Source organism: Panthera leo, chromosome B1, assembly GCF_018350215.1.
Source record: "Panthera leo isolate Ple1 chromosome B1, P.leo_Ple1_pat1.1, whole genome shotgun sequence".
Classification (NCBI taxonomy): domain Eukaryota; kingdom Metazoa; phylum Chordata; class Mammalia; order Carnivora; family Felidae; genus Panthera; species Panthera leo.
In genome coordinates this window covers 48,718,248-48,740,888 of record NC_056682.1, presented here as the reverse complement: position 1 = coordinate 48,740,888, position 22,641 = coordinate 48,718,248, and the positions used below count along the sequence as shown (strand labels likewise).

At 50.7% G+C, this 22,641-nt stretch overlaps 1 protein-coding gene across 1 annotated transcript; it reads left to right on the top strand.

Annotated features, from left to right (window-relative positions):
• Positions 1-9,097: 9,097 nt before the first annotated feature.
• On the top strand, positions 9,098-22,589 carry CHRNA2 (cholinergic receptor nicotinic alpha 2 subunit). The gene is made up of 6 exons (XM_042934923.1): positions 9,098-9,194; positions 10,407-10,558; positions 10,942-10,986; positions 14,467-14,576; positions 18,309-19,314; positions 20,516-22,589. The coding sequence occupies exons 1-6, from the start codon at positions 9,122-9,124 to the stop codon at positions 20,639-20,641; spliced, it is 1,512 nt and encodes a 503-aa protein (XP_042790857.1). The 5' UTR covers positions 9,098-9,121; the 3' UTR covers positions 20,642-22,589.
• Positions 22,590-22,641: the final 52 nt, after the last annotated feature.

Below are 22,641 nucleotides of genomic sequence, written 5' to 3'. Positions count from 1 at the left end.
ACCGTGCAGGGAGGAGGGACAACACTCACGGTGCGAGAAGGAGGCAAGGGGTCTACAGTTTGGAGGATGACTTTGCTTCTCTGGGAAACTGAAGGCAAGGTCACCAGCAAGGAGGCTGAGGAGGTGACAGGCAAGCTGCAGCCAGACCAGGTGGCAGCATGGGTGACCTGTGGTCCTGCAGACAGCTACCTGAGGGGAGAGGGGTTTTCCTCCAGGGGAGAAGGGGAAGGAGAGACCCATAGGCCAGCTGACTGAGGGCTCTGTTTTCAGTCTTATTCTACTTGAAATTCTACGGCTCTCTTGACACACAGACCCAGGACCCTGGAGATTCCCCACCTGTGGGTGACTTCAGGGGGTCCAGGCAGTGATCCCGGAGCACGGGGTCCTTCAGAGCAAAGAAAGAAGCATCTTAATAACTGGACAGAGGGAAAGCAAATCTGTTGTCTGTCCCCACTGGACACAGACTGAATAGTCACAGGCTCCTCCTCCCCTCGAGAGAGGGTGTGTGTGTGTGTGTGTGTGTGTGTGTGAGAGAGAGAGAGAGAGAGAGAAAGAGAGGAGAATGAGAGCACGAGTCTGTTTGCTTGCCAAGCCAGCCGTCCCTCCTGTGGACTGGCTTGGCTTTTACCTGCAGAAGCCCTTGTGCTGGGATCTCCGTGTCGCCTTCTCCTATAGCACCTGAGAAGCCTCTCGGGCTGCCTGAGCTGGGAGCCCCAGGCAATGACCTGCCTGCAGAACTTGTCCAGCCCTCCCTAGAAAGCCCCCTTGACTCTCAGAATCAGGTCGCCCTCCGCCAAGGGATGTCCAGCCCCAGCATCTGTTTGCCCACGAGATGAAACCACCCAGCTCTGCTCTGCACCCGCCTTTCCGTTTTGGGGGGACTTTTGACCAGGACGACTTCCAAGCAAGGCTGGTTCTGCATTCTTTCGAAGGACTTTCTTCCTCTGTGGCCACGGGTAAGGAGGGTGCCCCCCAAAGCACCTCTGGGGGTGGTAGGTCTGGGGACATTGTCGGGGTGGGGTCGAGGGGATTCTAGCAGATTCGCTGCTTCTGGGTACTTTAGGAGGAGAGTATGTCCGACCACTAGAAGCCGCCTGCCCCTAGAAAAATGTTGGTCTTCTGGCTGTCTCTGCTAGAGCTGCTCAGAGCCCAGTGATGGTCAACCCCTTCCTCGGAGGGTAGCTGTGTCTCGGGAGTTAGTGGCTGTACTATATAATATCTGCTTCTGTGTCTTGATGACTACTGCTCCTTCGTTTGTCACTTATTTATTCGTGAAGTAAATATTCTATATCTTTTAGTGAAGGCTAATAGACATCGATGGTATTCACTGACTTGGAAGGTAGCAAGTTCTTCATTGCTGAGGTTTTACAGAGGCTGGAATTTGTGAGAGAAGCTTCCCACATCAGCTGATGTGCTAATCCAGATGACCTTTAAGATTCCACCTGACCTTGAGATGCGAAGCTTCTGTGGTTGATCAATTTATTGAGCAGAGCAGATATACAAGCTAGAAATATGCTCTCTCTCCCCTAAGTGACTGGAAGGAAATTACTTGGAAGAAGAAACAGTATCATTTCCTCTAAGCGAGGGGCTTTCTTTGGGGGTAGTGACAGTTGGGAGAGAGCTGGGATTCTTGTGGTGGGGGAGGTGAGGGGATGCTGGATGGCAGAGAGGGGCTGTCGGGATCTAAGCAGGCTTTCTGGAGAAGGTGATACTTGCGAAAGGAATAGAATACAGCCTGGTGGGTGGGAAGCTGAAAATCAGCTGCAGTAGGAAGATGGACAAAGAGGCGAGCCCAAATCACCTTGACTTCATGGGACCAGGACTCAGGAGGTGGGCATGGGCATAGGGGGTGGTCTGGACACCCTCATGTGTCAGCAACAGTAATGTGGATGTTGGTGTCCAAGCCCTTTCCATACACAATTTCTTTTGTGTAGATTTCCCCGTGCACCTTTTACCCAGACCCACCCTATAAACAGGGACATCACCCCACAGCCACCCCCTCCTTCCCCAAACCTGCCAATCCAGCCTGTTAAAGGATCAAAGAATCCAGGGCTCTTTCTCTTTTAATATCTTTCTTAGGTGGAAGGTAACTCTAATTACTGTCAATTACTTGGGATAATTTCCCCTTTGGTTTCCAGTGACAAATTAATGAGATAATTTTGGGGGCCAATTACAAAGGACGCAAATGTGAGACATCTTGTAGGAATATATCCTCTATAATCGATTGACTTCTTTTTTTTTTTTTTTTTTTTTTTTTTTTTTTTTTTTAGAATCGATTGACTTCTATTTGCACATCTTCCATAGGGTCCAGCACATCTCTGGTTGGTTCCTTATATGATTGCAATTTCAGCATGCCTGGATTTCCATTTCTTTTTCTCCTACTGTCAGAAAAATCTTTTATTTAGTGCACTGGATTGAAAGGTGAAACGGGTCATAGCTTTGGGATTTTTGGCCATGATATGGGTTGGAAGGGGGAATGAGTGAGTCTGCATATAGAGGAAACTCCTAGAACCCTGGATCCAGGTGAACCAGAATTTGAGGTGGGACATCTTTCCTTCTCACCACCCATCTGCCACTGACATTTACCACATTATGGTTTAGAAGTTGGAGACTCGAGGGGCTCTGGGGTGGCTCACTGGGTTAAACGCCTGACTCTTAGTCTTGGCTCAGGTCATTATCTTACAGATGAACCATGAGAGTTCATTGGGGATTTGAGCCCCATGTTGGGCTCCATGCTGATGGTGTGGAGCCTGCTTGGGACTCTCTCCCTTCCTCACCCTCTCTCTGCCCCTCCCTTGCTCATTCTCTCTCTCTTTCAAAATAAATAAATAAACTTAAAAAAAATAGAAGCTGAAGACCCGAGTTTGAGTCCTGACCATATTGATTTTGAACTATACATCCTTGAGAAAATCTTTTCTGAATATCATTATTCTTTTAGTTCCATAAAAAAAGATAATAAAATCTCTTCCCCTTACCCTCCGAGGCCCAAATGAAGGAAAAGTGTGAAAGTGCCTCGTAAACCTTAAAACTACACAAGCTTTGTAGATTGTTCTTAGAAAGATCTAGGCATTAACATCAAAGGGGACCCTGACATCCTCTTTCCCTGTTGCCTTTCCCCTTTGCCCTGCCCTGTTTTCTCATAGCTAACTGAAAACAAAGCAGTGAATCTTCATGGCTATGTCCTGGTGGAGAAAAACAATTTAATTTTATAGCTCCTCTGCATTTTAAAACAAGCAAATAAAACTTCTAGATGGTGGAGATGGTGTCAGGTAATAATTTGTCGCTGATATTCCAGGTCCATTAGGGAGGCATGGGATACGTAAGAATCTGAAGACATCTGGGGTGGAAGAGGAAAGAGAGAAAAGGAACCAGAAAAGGAGTGCTGTGATTGTCAGGTTTTGAATGAGCATAGATAGACCGAAAAACTCACCTGTTCTGCAGTTCCCCCGGATGTTCATGACATCTGTCTTAGTTGGGCAATACCAGGCTCTCTAAAATCAACTCAACTCAACTCAACTCAAGCATCTCTAGTCTCTCAGATGCTTACCTGACATCAGACTCAGGGAAGAACTTCCCAGTGTGAGGAGTTGTAAAAAGCTCAGAAGGAACACTCTGGGGACTTGGGACCTCTCTGCATGGCTTTGAAGCCAATGGGACTAAATGAACAAAGTCATGCCTCACAGCAGGGGTGGATGAGCAGAGGAGAGTCTACAACTTTTCTTCCATCCTTTCTTCTCTAATATGTCCTCCTCAGGGCTATACGTTCTCAATTCTTTGCCCCTACTGCCTGGCACACTGTTGGCCCCATAATGGAAGAGGAAGTGGAAAGGTGAATGGGTAAAGAAAAGACTAAAGAATCAGATTATGGGAACAAGTGTCCTATGTCATCTTGCTCCCTAAACTAAGCCATAAGCCTGGGTCTCCCTCACAGATTCTTCCCGAGCTCTCTTCCACTCCTGGGCACGATTCATGGTGACCCTATATACCTGGAACCCACAGGCAAACCCCTGTTACAAGGGCTGTGCTTGGGGCTGAGATAACAGGCAAATGAGACACAGTCCCCATCCACAAGGAGCTCATGGTAGTGACTTTTGCTTCTATTCCAAAGCCCCTGACAACTTTTTTTTTTAATGTTTATTTTATTTTTGAGAGAGAGAGAGAGAGAATGAGCGGGGCAGGGTCAGGGAGAGAAGGAAACACAGAATGTGAAGCAGGCTCCAGGCTCTGAGCTGTCAGCACAGAGCCCGATGTGGGGCTCCAACTCACAAACCGTGAGATCATGACATGAGCCGAAGTCGGACGATTAACCGACTGAGCCACCCAGGCGCCCTGCCACTGTCTACTTTTGTCTCAACTTTGGAGCCCATGCGAGGAGTTCAGTGCTACGATTTATTTCCTGTTCTCTCTTTTATCTCAGCCCTAAGGTGATTCCCATGAACATGGCTGATTTTGGGGGGATGAGTTTTGAGTATTTATTACCAGTTTTTTCCCAAGTATTTCTTTTTTAATTGTTGCAAAATATACATAATTTACTGTTTTAACCATTTTTAAGTGTATAGATCAGTGGCATCAAGTACATTCACAGTGCTGTGCAGCCATCACCACGGTCCATCTCCAGAACTTTGCGTCTTCCCCAACTGAAAGTCTGTCCCCATTAAACACTAACTCTCCCCTCCCCCCTTTTCCCAGCCCCTGGTGGCAGTCCCCATTCTGACTCTATGAATTTGATTACTCTAGGTAGTCAGATCATTGCATTATACAATATTTGTCCTAAGGCTGTTTGGCTTATGTCACTTAGCACACTGTCTTCAGGGTTCTTCTCTGTCCATAGACGTGTCAGATTTTTTTTTTTTCCTTTTTAAGGTTAAGTAATACGGCACTGTATGTGCACACCACACTTGTTTATCTATTTGTCCACATTTTGGATTGCTTCCAGCTTTTTTCACAGTTGACTTTGACAACTTGTGCTCCATTCAGATGGAAGAATGGAGTCTTTATTTATTTATTTTTTAAAGTTTTTATTTATTTTTGAGACAGAGAGAGACAGAGCATGAGCAGGGAAGGGGCAGAGAGAGAGGGAGACACAGAATTGGAAGCAGGGTCCAGGCTACGAGCCATCAGCACAGAGCCTGATGCGGGGCTTGAACTCACAGACTGTGAGATCATGACCCGAGCCGAAGTCGGACGCTCAACCGACTGAGCCACCCAGGTGCCCCAAGAATGGAGTCTTTAATCGACACCTACTTGGGGGATGAAAGCAGCTCCCCCTACACCCGGCCACGAGTTGTGGGGGAGGGCATGTAAAACACCCAGCAGATGTCACTACCCAATTAAAAATACTTTATAATATTTAGTAGCTAATACATCCTTATGGTAGGAAATTTGGAAAATATAGCAACGTGTCAAAAAGAAGTAAAAATTGCCTCTAATTTCTGCACCCAGAGATAACACAGATGATGTGTATGTACAGAGAAAAAAAAGACTAGAAAAGAGCAATTCGGTTGTCTGAGTCCCCTGGAGCTTCTATAACAAAAATCCCACAGACTGGGTGGCATAAATAAACAAGGGACATTTATCTCTCGGAGTTCTGGAGGCTGGAAAGTCCAAGATCAAGGTGCTGGCAGATTTGGTGGCTGATAGGAGCCTGCTTCCTGGTTCAGAGATGATGCCTTCTCACTGAGTCCTCTCATGGCCAAGGGGAGAGGGAGCACTCTTCGATCTCTTTGCTAAGAACACTGATTCTATTCATGAGGGCTCCACCCTCGTGACCTAATCACCTCTCAAAGATCCCCCCCCCCCACCTCCTAACACCATCACCCTGGGGGTCAGGGCTTCAAGCTATGAATATAGTGGGGGAAGGGGACACAAACATTCAGTCTATAGTATTGGTAACAATAACTTTCTCCGGAAATTAATTAGCTGTGCTTTCTTCTGCCTGGGTCTGCTGTAGGGAAGCCTCCAGGAGGCTGACCTCTGTACCTGCAAGGGCCTGAGCCCCCAGACCCAGCCGCTGCAGTTCATCTGTGCCTCAGGAGCTATATATAGACGCACAGGCTGGGGCAGGCATCACGCAAACATTATGCATGATGTGTAGTGAGATGTTAGTTCATGTATATATAAAGCTGCGCTCCCATTACAGAACTCCTAATAATTAGGCTCCAGAATTTGTGGTTTGGACAGAAGCGGCTCCAGAAGGAGTCTGTGTTGGGGGAGCTATCTATGGAAGAAGCTTCCCATTTTCCCATTGACAGGATCCCTTGCTTCACCCTACTTGGATCATGGAGCCCCCCACCCCTCCCCCTGTCCCACCAGGAGAGCTGTGCGCTGTTCTCTTGATACTCATTAGATGTTTCAGAGAAGCCACCTTCTGGGGGTTTCCAGCTTTTTCCACCTGCCCTCTGGGGTTTTGGCGGGGGGCAGGAAGGATCCAAGAACTGAGCGGGGTAGGACTGCTCAGTGAGGAAACCTGGGGCAAGGGTGAGTTGCAGTGTGGCATGAGGGTAAGGGTGGCTGGTGGTCAGGGGCCATATTCTCCTGAGGGAACAGGAGATAAATGTCATTGTCAATTTCTAATAATTCTTTGAATTGAAACCCAAGAAAATCAATACAGGAGCACCTTCTCTGCCCAAACACATTCTGGAAAAGCAGATTATAATACATATATTTCAGAACTGCCAGCACACTGAAATTCACATGAAACCCCTCCCACACGCGCTCTCCCTCCAAGCTGACACAAGCCATCAACGCGGGAGGCTGTGGGCTCTTTGTGTCCCCATGACCCCATGCCTCCACTTCTCCTACCCAGCCCCCTGCACTTCTCAGGCACTGTGGTGGTCATGATCCCTCGTGCTCCCTCCCTGCACCCGTCCTGAGGGGTAGGCAGGCAGAGACTGTGCTATCCTTGCACCAGATAATCCCAGAAGGCTTGAGTGCCCTGCCCAAGTCCTGAGTCAGGAGTGTGGTGGCCAGGATTCAGAGCCACATTCGTGAACTCCAGGAGAGCAGGCAGGGTGGGGGGACAGGCTTGAGGAGAGGTGGGACATCAATGATGGAAGCGCTGCTCCAAGAGTAGGGGCAGAGTCACCTGGCAGATGAGAATGGAACACACAGGAGAGGATGAACCCGGGGGCTGCATTTTAAAATCCCTTTCACTCATGTTCTTTTTTCTTTTTAAATTGCAGTAAAATATACATGACACAAAATTTACCATTAGTGCCATTTAAAATGTTGTGTAGACATCACCGGTATCGACTTCTAGAACATTCTCATCATCCCAAAGGGAAACCCCATGCCTGTTATCTGCACTGTGTCCCAAGGACACAGCTGGTGCCGGACAGAGTTGGCATTTGACACAAGCAGACTGTGCCTGAACAGTAGACATCCTTATTCTGCCAATAAGAAGCGTGGTTGAAGAAGAAGAAGAAGAAGAAGAAGAAGAAGAAGAAGAAGAAGAAGAAGAAAGTGCTAATTTGAATATGTAAACTTTTTAGGGTAATATTGAATTTTTCCAGTAACAAACGTTTTAAGTCACATACTATATATATTAACACATTAACTTAAAAATACAGCTTTTCCCCAACTCCCTCTGTTGTGAAATATTTAACACTTCACTCACATCTTTGACATCAGTGTCCTTGTCACCACTGGAATCATTTTTTTAACATTTATTTATTTATTTTGAGAGAGAGACAGAAAGAGAGAGAGAGGGAATTCCAAACAGGCTCCACACTGTCAGCTCAGAGACTGACTTAGGGCTCGATCTTACAAACCTTGAGATCATGACCTGAGCCGAAATCAAGAGTCAGACGCTTAACCAACTGAGCCACTCAGGTGCCCCTGAACCATGTTGTGAATCAGAGATCCACATTCTAGCCTATATTATTGTCCCTACAGTCTAAAGAGACTTGGCTATTTTTTATTAATACAGAAAATGTTTATTTCTTTAATAACAGCTTTTTGACATATAATTAACATATCATAAAATTCATCCTTTTAAAATGTACAGTTTGGGGGTGCCTAGGTGGCTCAGTGGGTTAAGTATCCCATCTTGATATTGGCTCAGGTCATGATTTCACGGTTGGTAAATTGAGCCCCATGTCGGACTCTGGGCTGACAGCCCGGAGCCTGCTTGGGATTCTCTCTCTATTCTCTTTCTGCCCCTCCCCTGCTCACACGTGCATGCTTGCACACGTGCTCTCTCAAAAATAAATAAATATTTAAAATATGCATTTTGGTGAATTGTAGTACATTCGCAGAGCGGAACAACAGACACCGCTAAGTACTTGTAGAACATTTTGACCATCCCCCAAAGAAACCCTGTACCCTTAGCGGTCACTCCCTCTTCTCCTTTCCCCTCAAAGCAGCTAATCTGCTTTCCCCACCAAAGCAGCTAATCTGCTCTCTGTGTCCACAGATGTACCCATTCTGGATATTTCATATATGTAGGGTCACATCACACGTAGTTTTGTGTGTCTGGCATCTTTTACTTCGCATGTTTCCAAGGTCCATCCATGCTGTAGAAGGTCAGCACACCCTTCCATGGTACCAACATTCCACCCCTCGTGTATTTCTTTATCAGCTCATCGGCATTTGGGTGCTTCCATTTTGGCTATGGTGAACAGCACCCAAGTTCTTCCACTGACCACCTCTTGTGGCGTGATTATCTCCATTTTACAGGTGCAACACTGAGGCCAGAGCAGTGGGGACTCCAATCCCATCTTGTACCCACCCCCCCTCCGTCCAGCGCGTCAGGGTTTCTCTCAGGCCAGAGTCGCTGGTTGATGCCAGAGAGAGAAGAAGGTGTTAGATCCTCACTTAAGCCAGGGAGAGCCCGAGAGCCCTCTACTCGTGGGGAGGCCTGCGTGCTCACCTTTTACAGCTCTGTGAAGTGTGAGGAACCCAGGTACACACACCCGTGTCAGGGATGCACAGCCCTAAGCCCCCTTCTGTGGCCTGCTCAGGTTCTATAGCGAGAAGGGCTGTGTGGCATCCAGCAGAAGCTCTGCCGTGCCAGCAACTGGACCTTGTACTGGGGAAGCAGTTCTGAGCCTCAGCCCACAGCAAAGCCCTGGCCTGCCCTCCTTCTGATGTCCAGGGAAACCAGACCACATCCTCTGAAGCCATGGGCCCTTCCCACTCTGCAGTCCTGTCCGCGATGAGGCTCGGTCTGTGGTGGCTCCTTCTGAGCCCAGCAGGTGAGTGGGTGTAATCACTAGGACATCATGTCACACCTGTAGGCTCCCGTGCCGCATGGAGGAGACTCCTGCAGGTGGGCTCCCGGTGGCTGCCAGCGCTGCAGGGGACTTGAGTAGCTCATCCCACAGCGGGAAGGTGGCGGGGCACTCGCGGCTTTCATGCTGGGAGCTGTGGCACCTCGAGTGTCCTGAAGGTCAGCGTTCCTCATCTGCAAAATGCCCCTCGTTCTGCGAACTGTCCCAGGCTGTCATGAGGACCACGTGAGATGCAAGTCTGGGACGAGCCCCTGGGATACAGTGGGCACTCAGTACACGGCAACTGCTGTTACTGATGTGCTTTTCTGGATTTCAGCGCAGCATTCTTGGCTTGCTCGGGCGGCGGAACCTTGAAGAGTGAGGCTGTGTGCAGAGCGCGGTGAAAACAAACACGAGCGATTCCATCCACAATTTTGGGACACTTTGCCTGGCTGATAAGAAGGAGCAAATGCCAGTGGTTGGAGCAAAAATGGGGGAGATGCCTGAAGTAGCAGAGGATTTTGTGATTAGCATTAGCGGTTCGTTGACTGGTGCGTGGGAATGAAAGGCTCACTGTGATGGGTGAAGCCCTTCTCCCTGCAGCTCACGCCGTGCCAACCAGGTGTCTCCCCCATATCGCTGTCCCTGGGGGCTCCTCAGTTCTAGGCTGCATGTTGTCTGTAGGTCTGACTTCTTCTCCATTCCTCTGTCTCTGCCTCCCTGTCCAGCACTTATTTCCATGCCTTCTTATCTAATAGTCACAGAGTAACTGACATTTCTTTAAGTTTATTTGTTTATCTTGAGGAGGCAGGGCAGAGAAGGAGAGAGAGAGACAGACAGACAGAGAGAGAGAATCCCAAGCGGGCTCTGTGCTCTCAGTGCAAAGCCCAACGTGGAGCTCACTCCCGCAAAGTGGGAGATCATGACCTGAGCTGAAATCAAGAGTCAGAGGTTTAACCATCTGAGCCACCTGGGTGCCCCTTTGGGCTCCCAGCCATGTGCTGGTTGCTTTGTTAAGTTCTACTTTACACTATTATGTTGAATCCTCAAAACAATGTTTTGAGCCCAGCTCTGGATAGAGTCCCCATTTTGCAGATGAGGAAACTGAGGTTCAGTGGTTCTGATTTGATGGGGGAGGGACCCAAGCACCCACCACCATGGACTCCTGGAGACCCCACTCTTCCTTCCTGTCCACAGGGTCAGCACAGCAAACCTCTCATACCCAAGCCGAGGACCGACTCTTCAAACACCTCTTTAGGGGCTACAACCGCTGGGCACGGCCAGTACCCAACACCTCAGACGTGGTGATCGTGCGCTTTGGGCTGTCCATTGCCCAGCTCATCGATGTGGTGCGCCTGTCCCCCATACTTCTCCCTCTCGGGATCAGCCCCCAGACCACAAGTCCCTTTCCCGGGGTCCTTCCTCCCTACCTCCCACTCTCCCAGCCCTGCACCCCCTCCTGAGAGGGCAGTGATTGGCAGCAGTGGGTTTTCTAGGTGCCCTGCTTGTTCCACTGGACACAAAGTCAGAGGACCCAAGTGGCCCGTGTGATCTTGAAGAATCTGAGTAAGGGTGGCAGTATCGGGAGGGAATGGTAAATTGGGCTGGGCTTGGGGTTGTCACATAAGAGGTTCCTCTGGTGAGTAGGGGGCCTGCATCATCCCACCCCGCTCTACCCTGTTTTGGGGGGCTGGTTCCATCACTGCCTGTTCTTATTCTCTCTACCGGTCAGGATGAGAAGAACCAAATGATGACCACCAATGTCTGGCTAAAGCAGGTGAGATTCTCTCCACTGGTTGGGGTGAGAATAAGGGAGGGAGGCCACGGACCCCAGACCCACCCAGGACTCTCTCACTCTCAGCGGGATTCTGAATTCATGTTTCACCCAAGAGTTACCACTTGGGACATTCCCAAAGCCAGCCGATTGCAGAATACTCCTCGTAGGGGCTGTGCTCTGAGACTCCAAGTCCAGTACCTGAGAATGTCACCTACAAGAACCCAGTCACCCCCTTTCTGGGAATGGGCATTTCCTACGTCCCGCCTATTGTTTGGAGATCAGTTTATTGAGTTGTCACTGAAAACCCAAAGGAGGTTTCATTCTGCCCCTTTTACAGCTGAGGAAAGCCTGAAGCTGAGTGCAACTCAGCTAGAAAAGGGGGGCCCAGGTGTGCTCAATTCGGAACCGCAGGCTCCTTCTGCGGGATAATGCTGGGTGTTCCACGTCTATGCTGCCTAACAAACTACCCCGAAACTTAATGGCTCAAAGTAACAGTTGTCATATCTCATAGCTTTATGGCCAGGAGTTTGGGTGATGTCTTCTGCTTTGCGTGGCAACTACTGGTGATACTTGGTGCTGTTTAACCTGTGGTCTGCTCTGGAGGGTCTAAGAGCGCTTGACTCATGTCAATTCCTTAGGAGGAGTGTCTGGAAGGCTCGGGAAGGTTCTGGAAGCTGGGTCCACAGGGCCCTTCTTTCTCTTCAGGCATAGTTAGGTTCTCTCCATGAGTTCTCTCCCGCAGGGGAGTTGGACGCCTCACCTGGTGGTTCAGACACCCCAGAGCCAGGGTCCCCAGAGTCAGGAGATGAAGCTGCTGGCTTCTTATGGTCTGAAAACTGGCCTGCATCCATCCTGGAAAAGAATGTGTGACCCTTTTTGATGTACCGTCCTTGGGGGCAGAACTTGGGGGGCACAGGCTTTATTAGAGCCTGAATATATTCCTTTCCTCTTCACCCCCTCGCGCTCTGCCTGGCCCCTCCCCAGGCCCCGAAGTGGAGATGGTGAGAGCACATGAGAAAGAGGACCTAGCCTTCTGTCTACTTTCCCCCCATACTCCATCTTTCTGCCCCATTGGTAACTTAACCATCTCCTATCTCAGAGGCTCGAACCCAGAAAACCACAACAATCAGAATTTTGATTGGCATTTCCATTTTGAGTCTTTTGAATGACTGCCTTACTTTCTGTAAGTGGCTAGTGGTGTCCTTCCTGTCTCCATAGGCCCTGGGGTGGTATGCTGGCCACTTAATTTATAGTTGAATGCTTAGGTTGGAGGTGTGGAGCAGGCCCCTCTGACAATGTTCACCTTGTGGCTGTCAGGGGCCACACAGCTCATCTTTACAGATGTGCACACTGAGGCCCAGAATAGTAAGAGACTTGGGAAGCCACATAGTCCTGAAGTTCAGGGGGAGACCTAGAACCTGGGCTGCCGTAATTGTCCCCATGAGCCCGTCACCTTGGCTTCGGGAGCTGGGGTGGGAAGCAGAGGGAGGAGCACTGGAGCAGAAGTCAGGCCAACCAGCACCACCTCTGACCAGCCTCAGAACCTCACTTTCCTCATCTGTGAAATGGGGATAGTTTATATAAACCGTTGCCTGCATCGGCAACCAATTGCCAATTAATATAACCCATTGGTGTAGATGCCCTCCACGTGTTGGTTGAACCCAAAAGCTAGACAGATGATGGTCTAGGGACAAGGGGATAGGTTTCTGAAGATCGGTCCCTTTCAAAATTATTCAATGTCCTGAGAAATCCTGACAATTTTACGAACGTTTCAACCTTTCTTATTTTGCAAGTCTGGCTCCTCTGAGCACCTCAGCCTTCCCCTACAGGTGAGCGGTCAATACCACAGCTAGGTCAGTGTCTTCCCAAGCGTGGTTTGGGTACCAACGGCAGTGTTTTGTGAGATGATTTTACTTGCCTCGCTAATCTTTTGGTAATAGTCGTGTATTTATATTCTAGTGGATGTTTTCAAATGCTCTTGGTTTTCTAGTTACGTCAGTGACATAAAATTTCAATATTTATGTAAGTTTAAAAACGGCGAACCAATTTAAAGGGAAATACTAAGCACATGATGAGACAGGTGGTGCACATATATTGGAAAAAATTATGAAAATGGGGCTTGGAAGTTTGAGGTTGGGGAACCACTGAGCTAGACCAGTGCTTTTCCGCTCATGCTCCTGCTTCCTGGAAATGCTTGTCTTTCCCTTCTCTCCTTCCTGGATTTCTACCCAGGTGGATGCTTTGTGTAAACGTCACATGACTATCCTTAGAGGGGAAAAGGCATCATTCATGAGACCCTTTGCAAGGGTGCATCACAGCGCTATTTTAGTGCAGATGTACAGAAGCAAAATGGTCCCTGGAATGAGGGCAGGCTTGGAGGCCAGGGGAGGCCAGGATTCAAGCACCCTCCATACTTCCCTTTCCTCACCCTAACCCACAGGATTACTTGTGAAGATTAGAAAGAACCATCTAGAGGGCCTGTGACAAAAGTGGGTTTCTAAATGGTAGTAGTCATTATTTTAATTATGATAAGCCCTTGGAGGCAAAGGACAGCCTTGTGTGTCGACCCCAGTCATCATCTGTTGGGGGTGGTTGTTTCCTTCAGGTCCAGAAGAGATCTGGGAAGCCCTCCCAGAGATAGGACCAGACAGCTTTAGAGGGAGGAGGCATTGTTTTCATTGCTCAGAGACACGTTTACTGAGCATTCACCAGGGGTGTGGTGCTAGGGAGCCAGAGTGAGAAACAGATGTCCCTGGCTTCATAGAACTCACAGAGGCATTCAATAAACCCATACGCAAATCCGCATTGCTCACCACTATGATCATGCCAAAGAGGGAAATTTCAGAGAGCGGGTAATGCTAACCCGGTTTGGGGGGGAAAGATTCACTTGGATCAGCTGCTGGGAGCAAGGCTGGGGGCCCCCCCACATCCCCTTGCTGCTGGGACTCCCAGGGGGCGCTCTGAAGCACAGTCAGGAAGTCACTGCAAAACCCTGGCAGGATGTGTTCACCTCTCTGGTCCTCAGTTTCCTTACCTATTAAAATGGGGAAATACTGCCACGTGCTCAGCATTCCCTGCCCGGCTATCTGGCTAAGGGTCTTCCCAGACAGAGGGTGTAAAAATACGTAAACTGTGGGGCGCTAATAAATGTTCTTATAAGTGAGTGAGGTGGCTCTCCAGGGTCTTCCTGCTAGGGAGGCAAAATGAGGACTAAAAGCGGGACTAGGGTGACCTATGGTCTTGGTGTGCTCGTACTAGAGTTGGGGCAAAGCTGGGGGATGCTGATCTTAGGCTGGACTTCCGATCCCCAGCTCAGAGCCCTGGCCCAGCCTCCCAGACTTTTCCCTTCTGTGGGGCTAGGAGAGGCACTTGGGACGTTCCAGCCAGCTGCTGGGGCATCCCCAGGCTGCCCTAGGTGTGCCCAGGTGGCTCCCTGGGCGGTGCTGGTGATGTAACTCCCTCCCCCCCTCCCATGCACAGGAGTGGAATGATTACAAGCTGCACTGGAACCCGGCCGATTTCGGCAACATCACATCCCTCCGGGTCCCTTCCGAGATGATCTGGATCCCTGACATTGTCCTCTACAACAAGTAGGAAGCCAGGGATCCTGGAGGCCCCTGGGAGGCCCCTGGGGTGGGGGGCGGGTAAAGTGAGGCTCGGCTGGGTTGGACGTGGGCGGTACCTTCTTGTGTCCCTGCTTCCTTGCTTTCCTCTCAACTCCTGCTTTGCTCATCCTTACCCCCTTCCCCTTCCTCTTGGTTCCATTATTTCTTTCCTTGTGTTCTCGCACTCAGACACCCAAACTTACTGAGTGAGCATCCACTCTAAATCGGTGCACGGTGCTGTGCTGGGTGGTGGTGGGGGACACAGATTTGCCAACATTGAGTAGTATTTGCAACATGTGGCTGGTGCAGGCTCTGAAAACAGTGGCTAGGAGTTGGCAGTTTGCAGGCTGACAGTACTGAATAGGCTGACAGTATGGAACAGGTAAGCAGCATCCCCCGGGGGGTGGGGGGTGGGGAACACCTTCCAGAGAGCAAACTCACTTGGTATGGGTATTTTTTAAAACTCGTATTATTGACAGTTGTCTTGTATTCAAGACCAAAAGGGAGCCGTCTTTGAGCATAATGACGAGAAGCTAATAAAAGCCAAGGAGAGTCTAAAGACGGCACCAAGAACACCAACACAATTTTTTTTTTAGTGTTTTTAATTTTTATTTATTTCAAGAGATACAGAGAGAGGGAGCAGGGGAGGGGCAGAGAGAGAGAGAGGGAGAGAGAGAGAATCCCAAGCATGTTCCGCGCTGTCAGCGCAGAGCCCGATGCGGGGCTCGAACTCACCAAGGGTGAGATCATGACCCGAGCCAAAGTCAGATGCTCAGCTGACTGAGCCACCCAGGCGTCTCCACAATTTTTTTTTAAAGAAGGTATAGAGATCTATACTTCCATTTGTGTGTTTGCTGTCAGGTAATTCTTGATTTAGAAATCAAAACTTAAGGGGCACCTAGGTGGCTCAGTTGGTTGAGCGTCCGACTGGGCTCAGGTCATGATTTCACAGTTCATGGGTTCGAGACCCCCGTCAGGCTCTGTGCTGACAGGTCAGAGCCTGCAGCCTGCTTTGGATTCTGTGTCTCCCTCTCTCTCTGCCCCTCCCCCACTTGTGCTCTGTCTCTCTCTCTTTCAGAAATGAATACACGTTAAAAAAAATTAAACAAAAACTGTTCTATAGAAATCAAAACGTAAAAGCTGTTTGGCATTATGCTTGTCTAACAGTGTTTTCTAAAGTGGGGCTCTAAAGGGTGCTAGTTCTCAGAGATATAAATAGGTATGAAAAGTAGTCCTGTGGTCAAATAATTTTGGATAACATTGTATATCGTTAAGTCTCCTGTCCTGGCCCCAGTCTTTTGGAAAATGTTAGGACAAGACAGCATTTTAAATGTTAGAAGTTGCACAGCCAAGAAACCCCATGTAGCCTAGGATTTCCCTGTTCATTTGGCCTGAATTTGGAAAAGCTATTTTTAAACAATAAAACAAAGTGAGACAGATCCACTTTTGGAGTCTTGGTGTCTTCAGATAGGTCAAAGGGGAACGACAATGATTCCTTTACACCACCCATCCCTGGTCAGACCCAAAGCCCTGAACGTCTGGAAACACACATTCAGCACGGATTTCTGGAAGGTCTAACACTGCAGGTGCCTAGTGTTTGCTGTCACTGGACTCACGGACCCCTTTGTGCCCCAGAGCCGCCCCCTCCCGCGTCCCCTCGCACCCACCGAGCCAGCACCCAGGATCCTTCGTGTCGCTGTTTCTGGCAGAAGTCAGGAGCAAAATCCTACACCTGATGTTTGGGATTGCCAATAAAGCTTTGGCCAGTGTTACTTGATTATAACAGGAAAGTCTTTTGATAGGATGAAAGTTCAAACCAAATTCTTGCAGACATTCAAAGAAAGGTCTCCTCCATGGAGGCATTCCACTCCAGGCGAAATCCTTCAGATCAAGGAAATTGCACTTTTCCTTCCTCAGAATGGGGCACATGTTGCCATCTAGTGGTAATTCTGCGTGGTGACAAAAAAATGCCTTAAAAAAAATTAAAGTTTGCCCTGATATTTGTTACTATCGAAGTTCCCGTTTCCAATCCCGTTTTTCCAATCTGTGGTCTGGAATTTCCCCATGGGAAAGAAGGTTGTCTTCCCGTGTGTTCTTCTGGTTCCCTTGCCTTATAGGGAATTGGAGGGAGAAGGAAGGCTCCTTAAATGCTGGGGTGTGGAGCCCACCGCACCGCCTGCCCCCTCTACCCCCAGGGAATCAGGGACTCAGGCTATCAGGAAGCCCCCAGCGAACGGTCACTGTTCTTCCAGTGTTCCCTGAGCCTTTGTGGGTCCTTGGATGCTTAGCCCCATGACACCACAAACATCATCTCCCACCACCCCTTCTTTAAAAAAATATTTTTTTAATGTTTATTTATTTTTGAGAGAAAGAGAGAGAGAGAGCACCAGCAGGGGAGGGGCAGAGAGAGAGGGAGACACAGAATCCAGGCTCCAGGCTCTGAGCTGCCAGCACAGAGCCCGACATGGGTGGGTGCGGGGGTGGGGCTCGAACCCACGGACCGTGAGATCATGAAAATCAGAAACGCAACCGACTACGCCACCCAGGCGCCCCTTCTACCACCCCTTCTTATGCCCTGCCCCCCAAACCTGAGCACACACTGAGTTCTGTCTTTCCCCTCTTCTTCCTCTGTTCCCAGCCCAGGCTCTGCTGGTAGGCTCTTCACCCCATCTCTCTGCCAATCCCACTACTTTCAGAGTGACCCTGCTCACTTGGGGAGGTCTTCCCACCCCTGCCCCCAATGTGTCTTGGGGAGCACTTGGACTGCCCTTGGAGTGCTGCTGCCAAACTGCCTCCTTTGTGGTGTAGGTGTGCAGGGCTGCCTCTCGTTTCCTCGAGGTTCCTGAAGGGCAGGCCCGTGTCCCACATCCCATCCCCCCACAGCTCCCGTGTGGCCCCTAGTGGATGAGGCCCAGGCAGAAACGCACTCCTTGATGGAGTCAAGGAGGTATCTTTCTACACCAGCAGAGGTGCTGGGTCTCTTCTGAGCAAGGAGCTAAGGATCCCAGGTGGAGAAGGCAATACACCAGATGGCTTTGCTGACCATCTGCTGGGGGAGGAAATATACATAATCACTCTAACATACTAAATGAATACCAGCAGGCAATGAGACTATATGCCCCATGGGTTTATAAACATGTAAAAAATTACATACACGATCTGTATGTCAGTCAAACATATATGATGTACATAGCATCAGAATGTTAATGTGGTTATTTAAAAAATTCTCTTTTTAGATGTTTACTTATCTCGAGAAAGAGAGAGAGTGCACGCATGTGTGCGTGTGCTCTTGCACACTTGCAGGGGAGAGGCAGAGAGAGGGAAAGAGAGGGAGAGAGAGAATCCCACGAAGGCTCCATGCTGTCAGCTCAGAGCCCAACACGGGGCTCGATCTCAGGAACCGTGAGATCGTGACCTGAGCCAAGATCGAGAGTGGGACGCTTAACCGACTGAGCCACCCAGGCATCCCTAAAATTCTTGGTATTTTCCTATATTCCTCAAAATTCCTACTTTTGTAATTAAAAAGATAGCGTTTGAAAGACACTCCTTCAGGTCGCTCTGAATATGCGCGGGAAGAGTCTCACACGCTTGCGTAAATCCCCACAACTTGGCCAGGTCCGGCTTTGTTCTCGGGGTCCCCTGCTGTTGGCTGTCTGGAGCAGCCTGGCTTGGGCAGGCAGGCTGTGCCGGGTCCTCCAGCTCCTCTCCTGTCTCCAGTGCAGATGGGGAGTTTACGGTGACCCACATGACCAAGGCTCACCTCTTCTCCACGGGCACTGTGCACTGGGTGCCCCCCGCCATCTACAAGAGCTCCTGCAGCATCGACGTCACCTTCTTCCCCTTCGACCAGCAGAACTGCAAGATGAAGTTTGGCTCCTGGACGTACGACAAGGCCAAGATCGACCTGGAGCAGACAGAGCAGACGGTGGACCTGAAGGACTACTGGGAGAGCGGCGAGTGGGCCATCATCAATGCCACGGGCACCTACAACACCAAGAAGTACGACTGCTGTGCCGAGATCTACCCCGACGTCACCTACTACTTCGTCATCCGGCGCCTGCCCCTCTTCTACACCATCAACCTCATCATCCCCTGCCTGCTCATCTCCTGCCTCACGGTGCTTGTCTTCTACCTGCCCTCCGACTGTGGCGAGAAGATCACTCTCTGCATCTCCGTGCTGCTCTCGCTCACTGTCTTCCTCCTGCTCATCACGGACATCATCCCCTCCACCTCCCTGGTCATCCCGCTCATCGGCGAGTACCTGCTCTTCACCATGATCTTCGTCACGCTCTCCATCGTCATCACGGTCTTTGTACTAAATGTCCACCACCGCTCCCCCCGCACCCACACTATGCCCCACTGGGTGCGGGTGGCCTTTCTGGGCTGTGTGCCCCGGTGGCTTCTGATGAACCGGCCTGTGCCCCCCCTGGAGCCCTGTGACCCCCCAGATCTGAAGCCCAGCTCCTCTCATTACTGGCTGGAGACCAACGTGGATGCGGAGGAGGAAAAGGAGGAGGAAGACAGATGGGGGTGGGCAGCTCACTTATCCCCCTCCATGGGTGTCCTCCGTGGCCACGGTGGTCTACATCAGGGGGCCTCAGGGCCCAGGGTGGAGGTCCAGTTGCAGGAGGGCGGGCTTCTGCTGTCACCTCGCATACAGAAGGCACTTGAAGGTGTGCACTATATTGCTGATCACCTGCGATCTGAGGATGCTGACTCTTCGGTGAGTGGGGGCCGGGAGAGGGGCTCTTCCCCTCGGTGATTCCACCAGCCTGGTAGGGAACCACCTCACCCCAAGGTGTTAGTTTGGGCCACCTGGTCTCCTTCATGAGGACCCACTTCCCTCAGTGTGGCCCTTGGGAGTCTGGACTAAACTGATAAAGAACTTCTAGCTAGCAGCTCTTAAGACACTAATTGGCAGGTGGCAGAACAGCAGCCAAGGATGCTCTGGTTAAGGCTCACTGGGGGACAGCAGGCCAGAGAAGGAGGGTCCTCAGATGCTGAAATTCCCGGTGCCATCCTCACGCCAGCCTTTATCACCATTACCCTATAGGTGGTGAGGCAAGGGGGCAGAGGGAGGTGGAGGGACTATCATCAGGAGATGATAAATCAGATAAATCAGGCTGCTGCTTTGTCAGCCTTCTTCCTCTGTCCTGATGGGTTTCCCCCCAGTTCTCTTTGTGGGCTCTGGGCATTTTGTGGAATTCACTATTCACCCACAAACCCTGAGGAACCTGGGTTGTACCAGGCAGGTTCCCCGTCTCGGTCCCTGCTGTGCCCAGTATTATTAGGTCAGCAGGCCACTGCTCAGAATCACAGATTTCTTATCAACCTAGGGAAGGATGAAAGGCCGGGAGGTTATTAGTGGGTGGCCTTGTTGAGTAGATAAGGAAAATTAATCATTACCTAATCTAGGAGCAGGTAGAAATCCAGAACTGTTTGCTTGGTCTTTGAGCACAAATTCCACATAGCCCCGCCCCCCCATGGCCCCACCCCTTTCCCTGGGCCACACTTACCCTCGCTTACCTCCTCCTCTCCAACTCCTGCAGTGGATGGGGGAATTGGGTGGGAGGTGATGTCGGGGCAGCAATGTCTTCACCATTTTGTAACTGCTGAGTGTTGACTTTAAATCACTGTAGGCCCCTGAGAAGACCCATGCCCCTTGGTGGTTGTAGAACCTCTAGCCTCCCTTAGCTGGAACTTGAGAGTCTATGGGAAGGCTCTGGGGTGAGGTCACAGGGGTGGGATAGGACAGGGATCACTAGGAGAGGCTTGTTTGAGTCTTGAGACAACATTAGCTCCCCAAGGTCTCAGTGGGGCCCCTGTTGCCCCCAGTGTCATCGCTACAGGGCTGTGAATGGGTGGGACACTTCCCCTCTCCCGAGGCCTGACCTCTGTCACAGTGATTCCTTTTCTACCTGCAGGTGAAGGAAGACTGGAAGTATGTGGCCATGGTCATTGATAGGATATTCCTCTGGTTGTTTATCATCGTCTGCTTCCTGGGGACCATTGGACTCTTTCTCCCTCCATTCCTGGCTGGAATGATCTGATTTCCTGTTCCTTGTTTTGGCCCAAAGGCGGCACTGCTTGACCATCTTTAACCGCTGTCCCCTCTAGAGAACACCTTTGGGGTCAACACCATCTGCCTGCAGGTGCCTCTCTGTGGAGTCCCTACACTGGCCTAATCATCAAAGACTCCTTGGGTCAATTCACTTGACGTTACTGTATTATGTGCTGAGAATCTGCTGGGCACAGAGCCCTGCTTTGGATGCTGACGAGCTAGGAAATAAGGAACTTGCTTTGAAGAAGATTACAATATGGTGGTGACTGTGTGAAGCCACATAAGATTCTCTGGCAGGGGCCAGGAAGACACTAACAGGAGGTCCAAGCGGAGTGATCCAGCGGGGAGAGGCACAGACCTCAAAGGATGGGTGCATGGGGAAGAGGGGAGAGGGTGCTTCTGGGGGTGGAAAGGCTGTGAACAGCACTTTGGATTCAGGAATGAGCACGAAGTGTCTAGGAGAACGGGCAGGCTGAGATGAGGCTCCGGAGTGGGAGCAGTGGGAGGAGGTTGGAAAGGCAGGTTAGGGTGTCTTTGAACCATGTAGAAAAACAAGTTCACAGTCTGATCCTGCAGGTCTAACAGTAGGATGGTAAAGACTCTTCTGGAAGGAGAGAAAGGGGGAAGTGGGGCCACAGGTGGCGGTATAGGTTAGGGCCTCTAGGTGGTGGAGGGATGTGTGGTTGGATGCAGGTAGCTGGGCCATCCCATCTTCCTGGAAGCTCATTGGAACCCCTGGCTTCTCCTCACCTTTAGCCACACCCCCTGCTACAAACTGGCTCAGCACCAGCAGCCCCAAGACGTTTGGCAGTGCTGAGAGTCCCTGTCTTTGGGGGTGCCATCTGGCCTTGAATGCATGTTAACAAACCAGGAAGCTATCCTGAGACATTCTTGACTAACTCAAGCTCGCAGCTTGCTCCCCCCACCCCTCTACAGGGCACGTGGTGCTCGGCGCTCGGGACCTTTGCTCCCAGTGACTGACGGGAAGGAGCTGGATCGCTTTGCACCTCGAGACTGCTGTGTAAAGGCAGAAGCTGCAGGCCTGCTTCCCTTTCCCAGCCTGGCCTTCTGGTCCTTCCCGAAGCCCTGCAGTGGCTTCTGAGCTGCTCTGTGCAGCCATGGAACCCTCACACCTTGGGGATCCGGCAATCTGCACTCCTCGGCCACATGCTGGAACCTGGAAGAGCTCCTGCCCCAGGATCAGGCCTCACCCCTGCCTGTCCAGCCCCTGGAGGGCAGAACCTCAGCTGCTGACAGATGCAGACGGACACTGGGCTCTCCAGACAGCCTGGGGACCCCGGAGAGGAGGCCGAGCAGGGCGAACTTCCAGCTTCCCTTTGGGCTCTGGGGTACCCTCCTTCCAAACCCCCACTCACCTCTCCCTGACAGACACAGAGGAAATCTGCAATGCCTCGGCCCAGCCCCCCACTCCTCAGTTCTTCCCAAGACTTGGTGACGCATCTGGTTTCTGGCTCCTCTTAGCTCCCGTGGGGGCAGCCTCCCAGCCTCCATTCTCCCTCCTGGCTCTCCCAGACCCGATCTCCTGTGCAGTGATGTACCCTCATGCTAGCCCATCTCCCATCCAACTTGCATGTGAGTAAAGAGATGAAATATGAGGCTGAGGCCACTGCTCTTTCAGCTGTGGGACCCCCTCCTCAGCATCCGCAGGACAACCCATGCCCTGCTGGAGCCCCAGCTGGGAGACGGTCATCGGTGGTCCTCGTGTGGCCCTGGAGGGGGCTGCCCTGGGTTCCCACTGGAAAGTCACCCTTCGGTCAGGTGCAGGGGTGAAGGGGCTGGAGCACGCACCTGACCCCATGCCCTGGCGTCACCATGCACCCCTCCGTGCTGCAGCCCAGTATTGGCTCTGGAGCTGCGCCCAACAAAGCACCGTTGATTTCTTCCAGGGTTGTGGCCTGAGGCCAGTGTCCCCCTCCCCACAAAGAGCAGGTCAAGCAAACAAAACAATCAAACCACAAAGCAAATGGT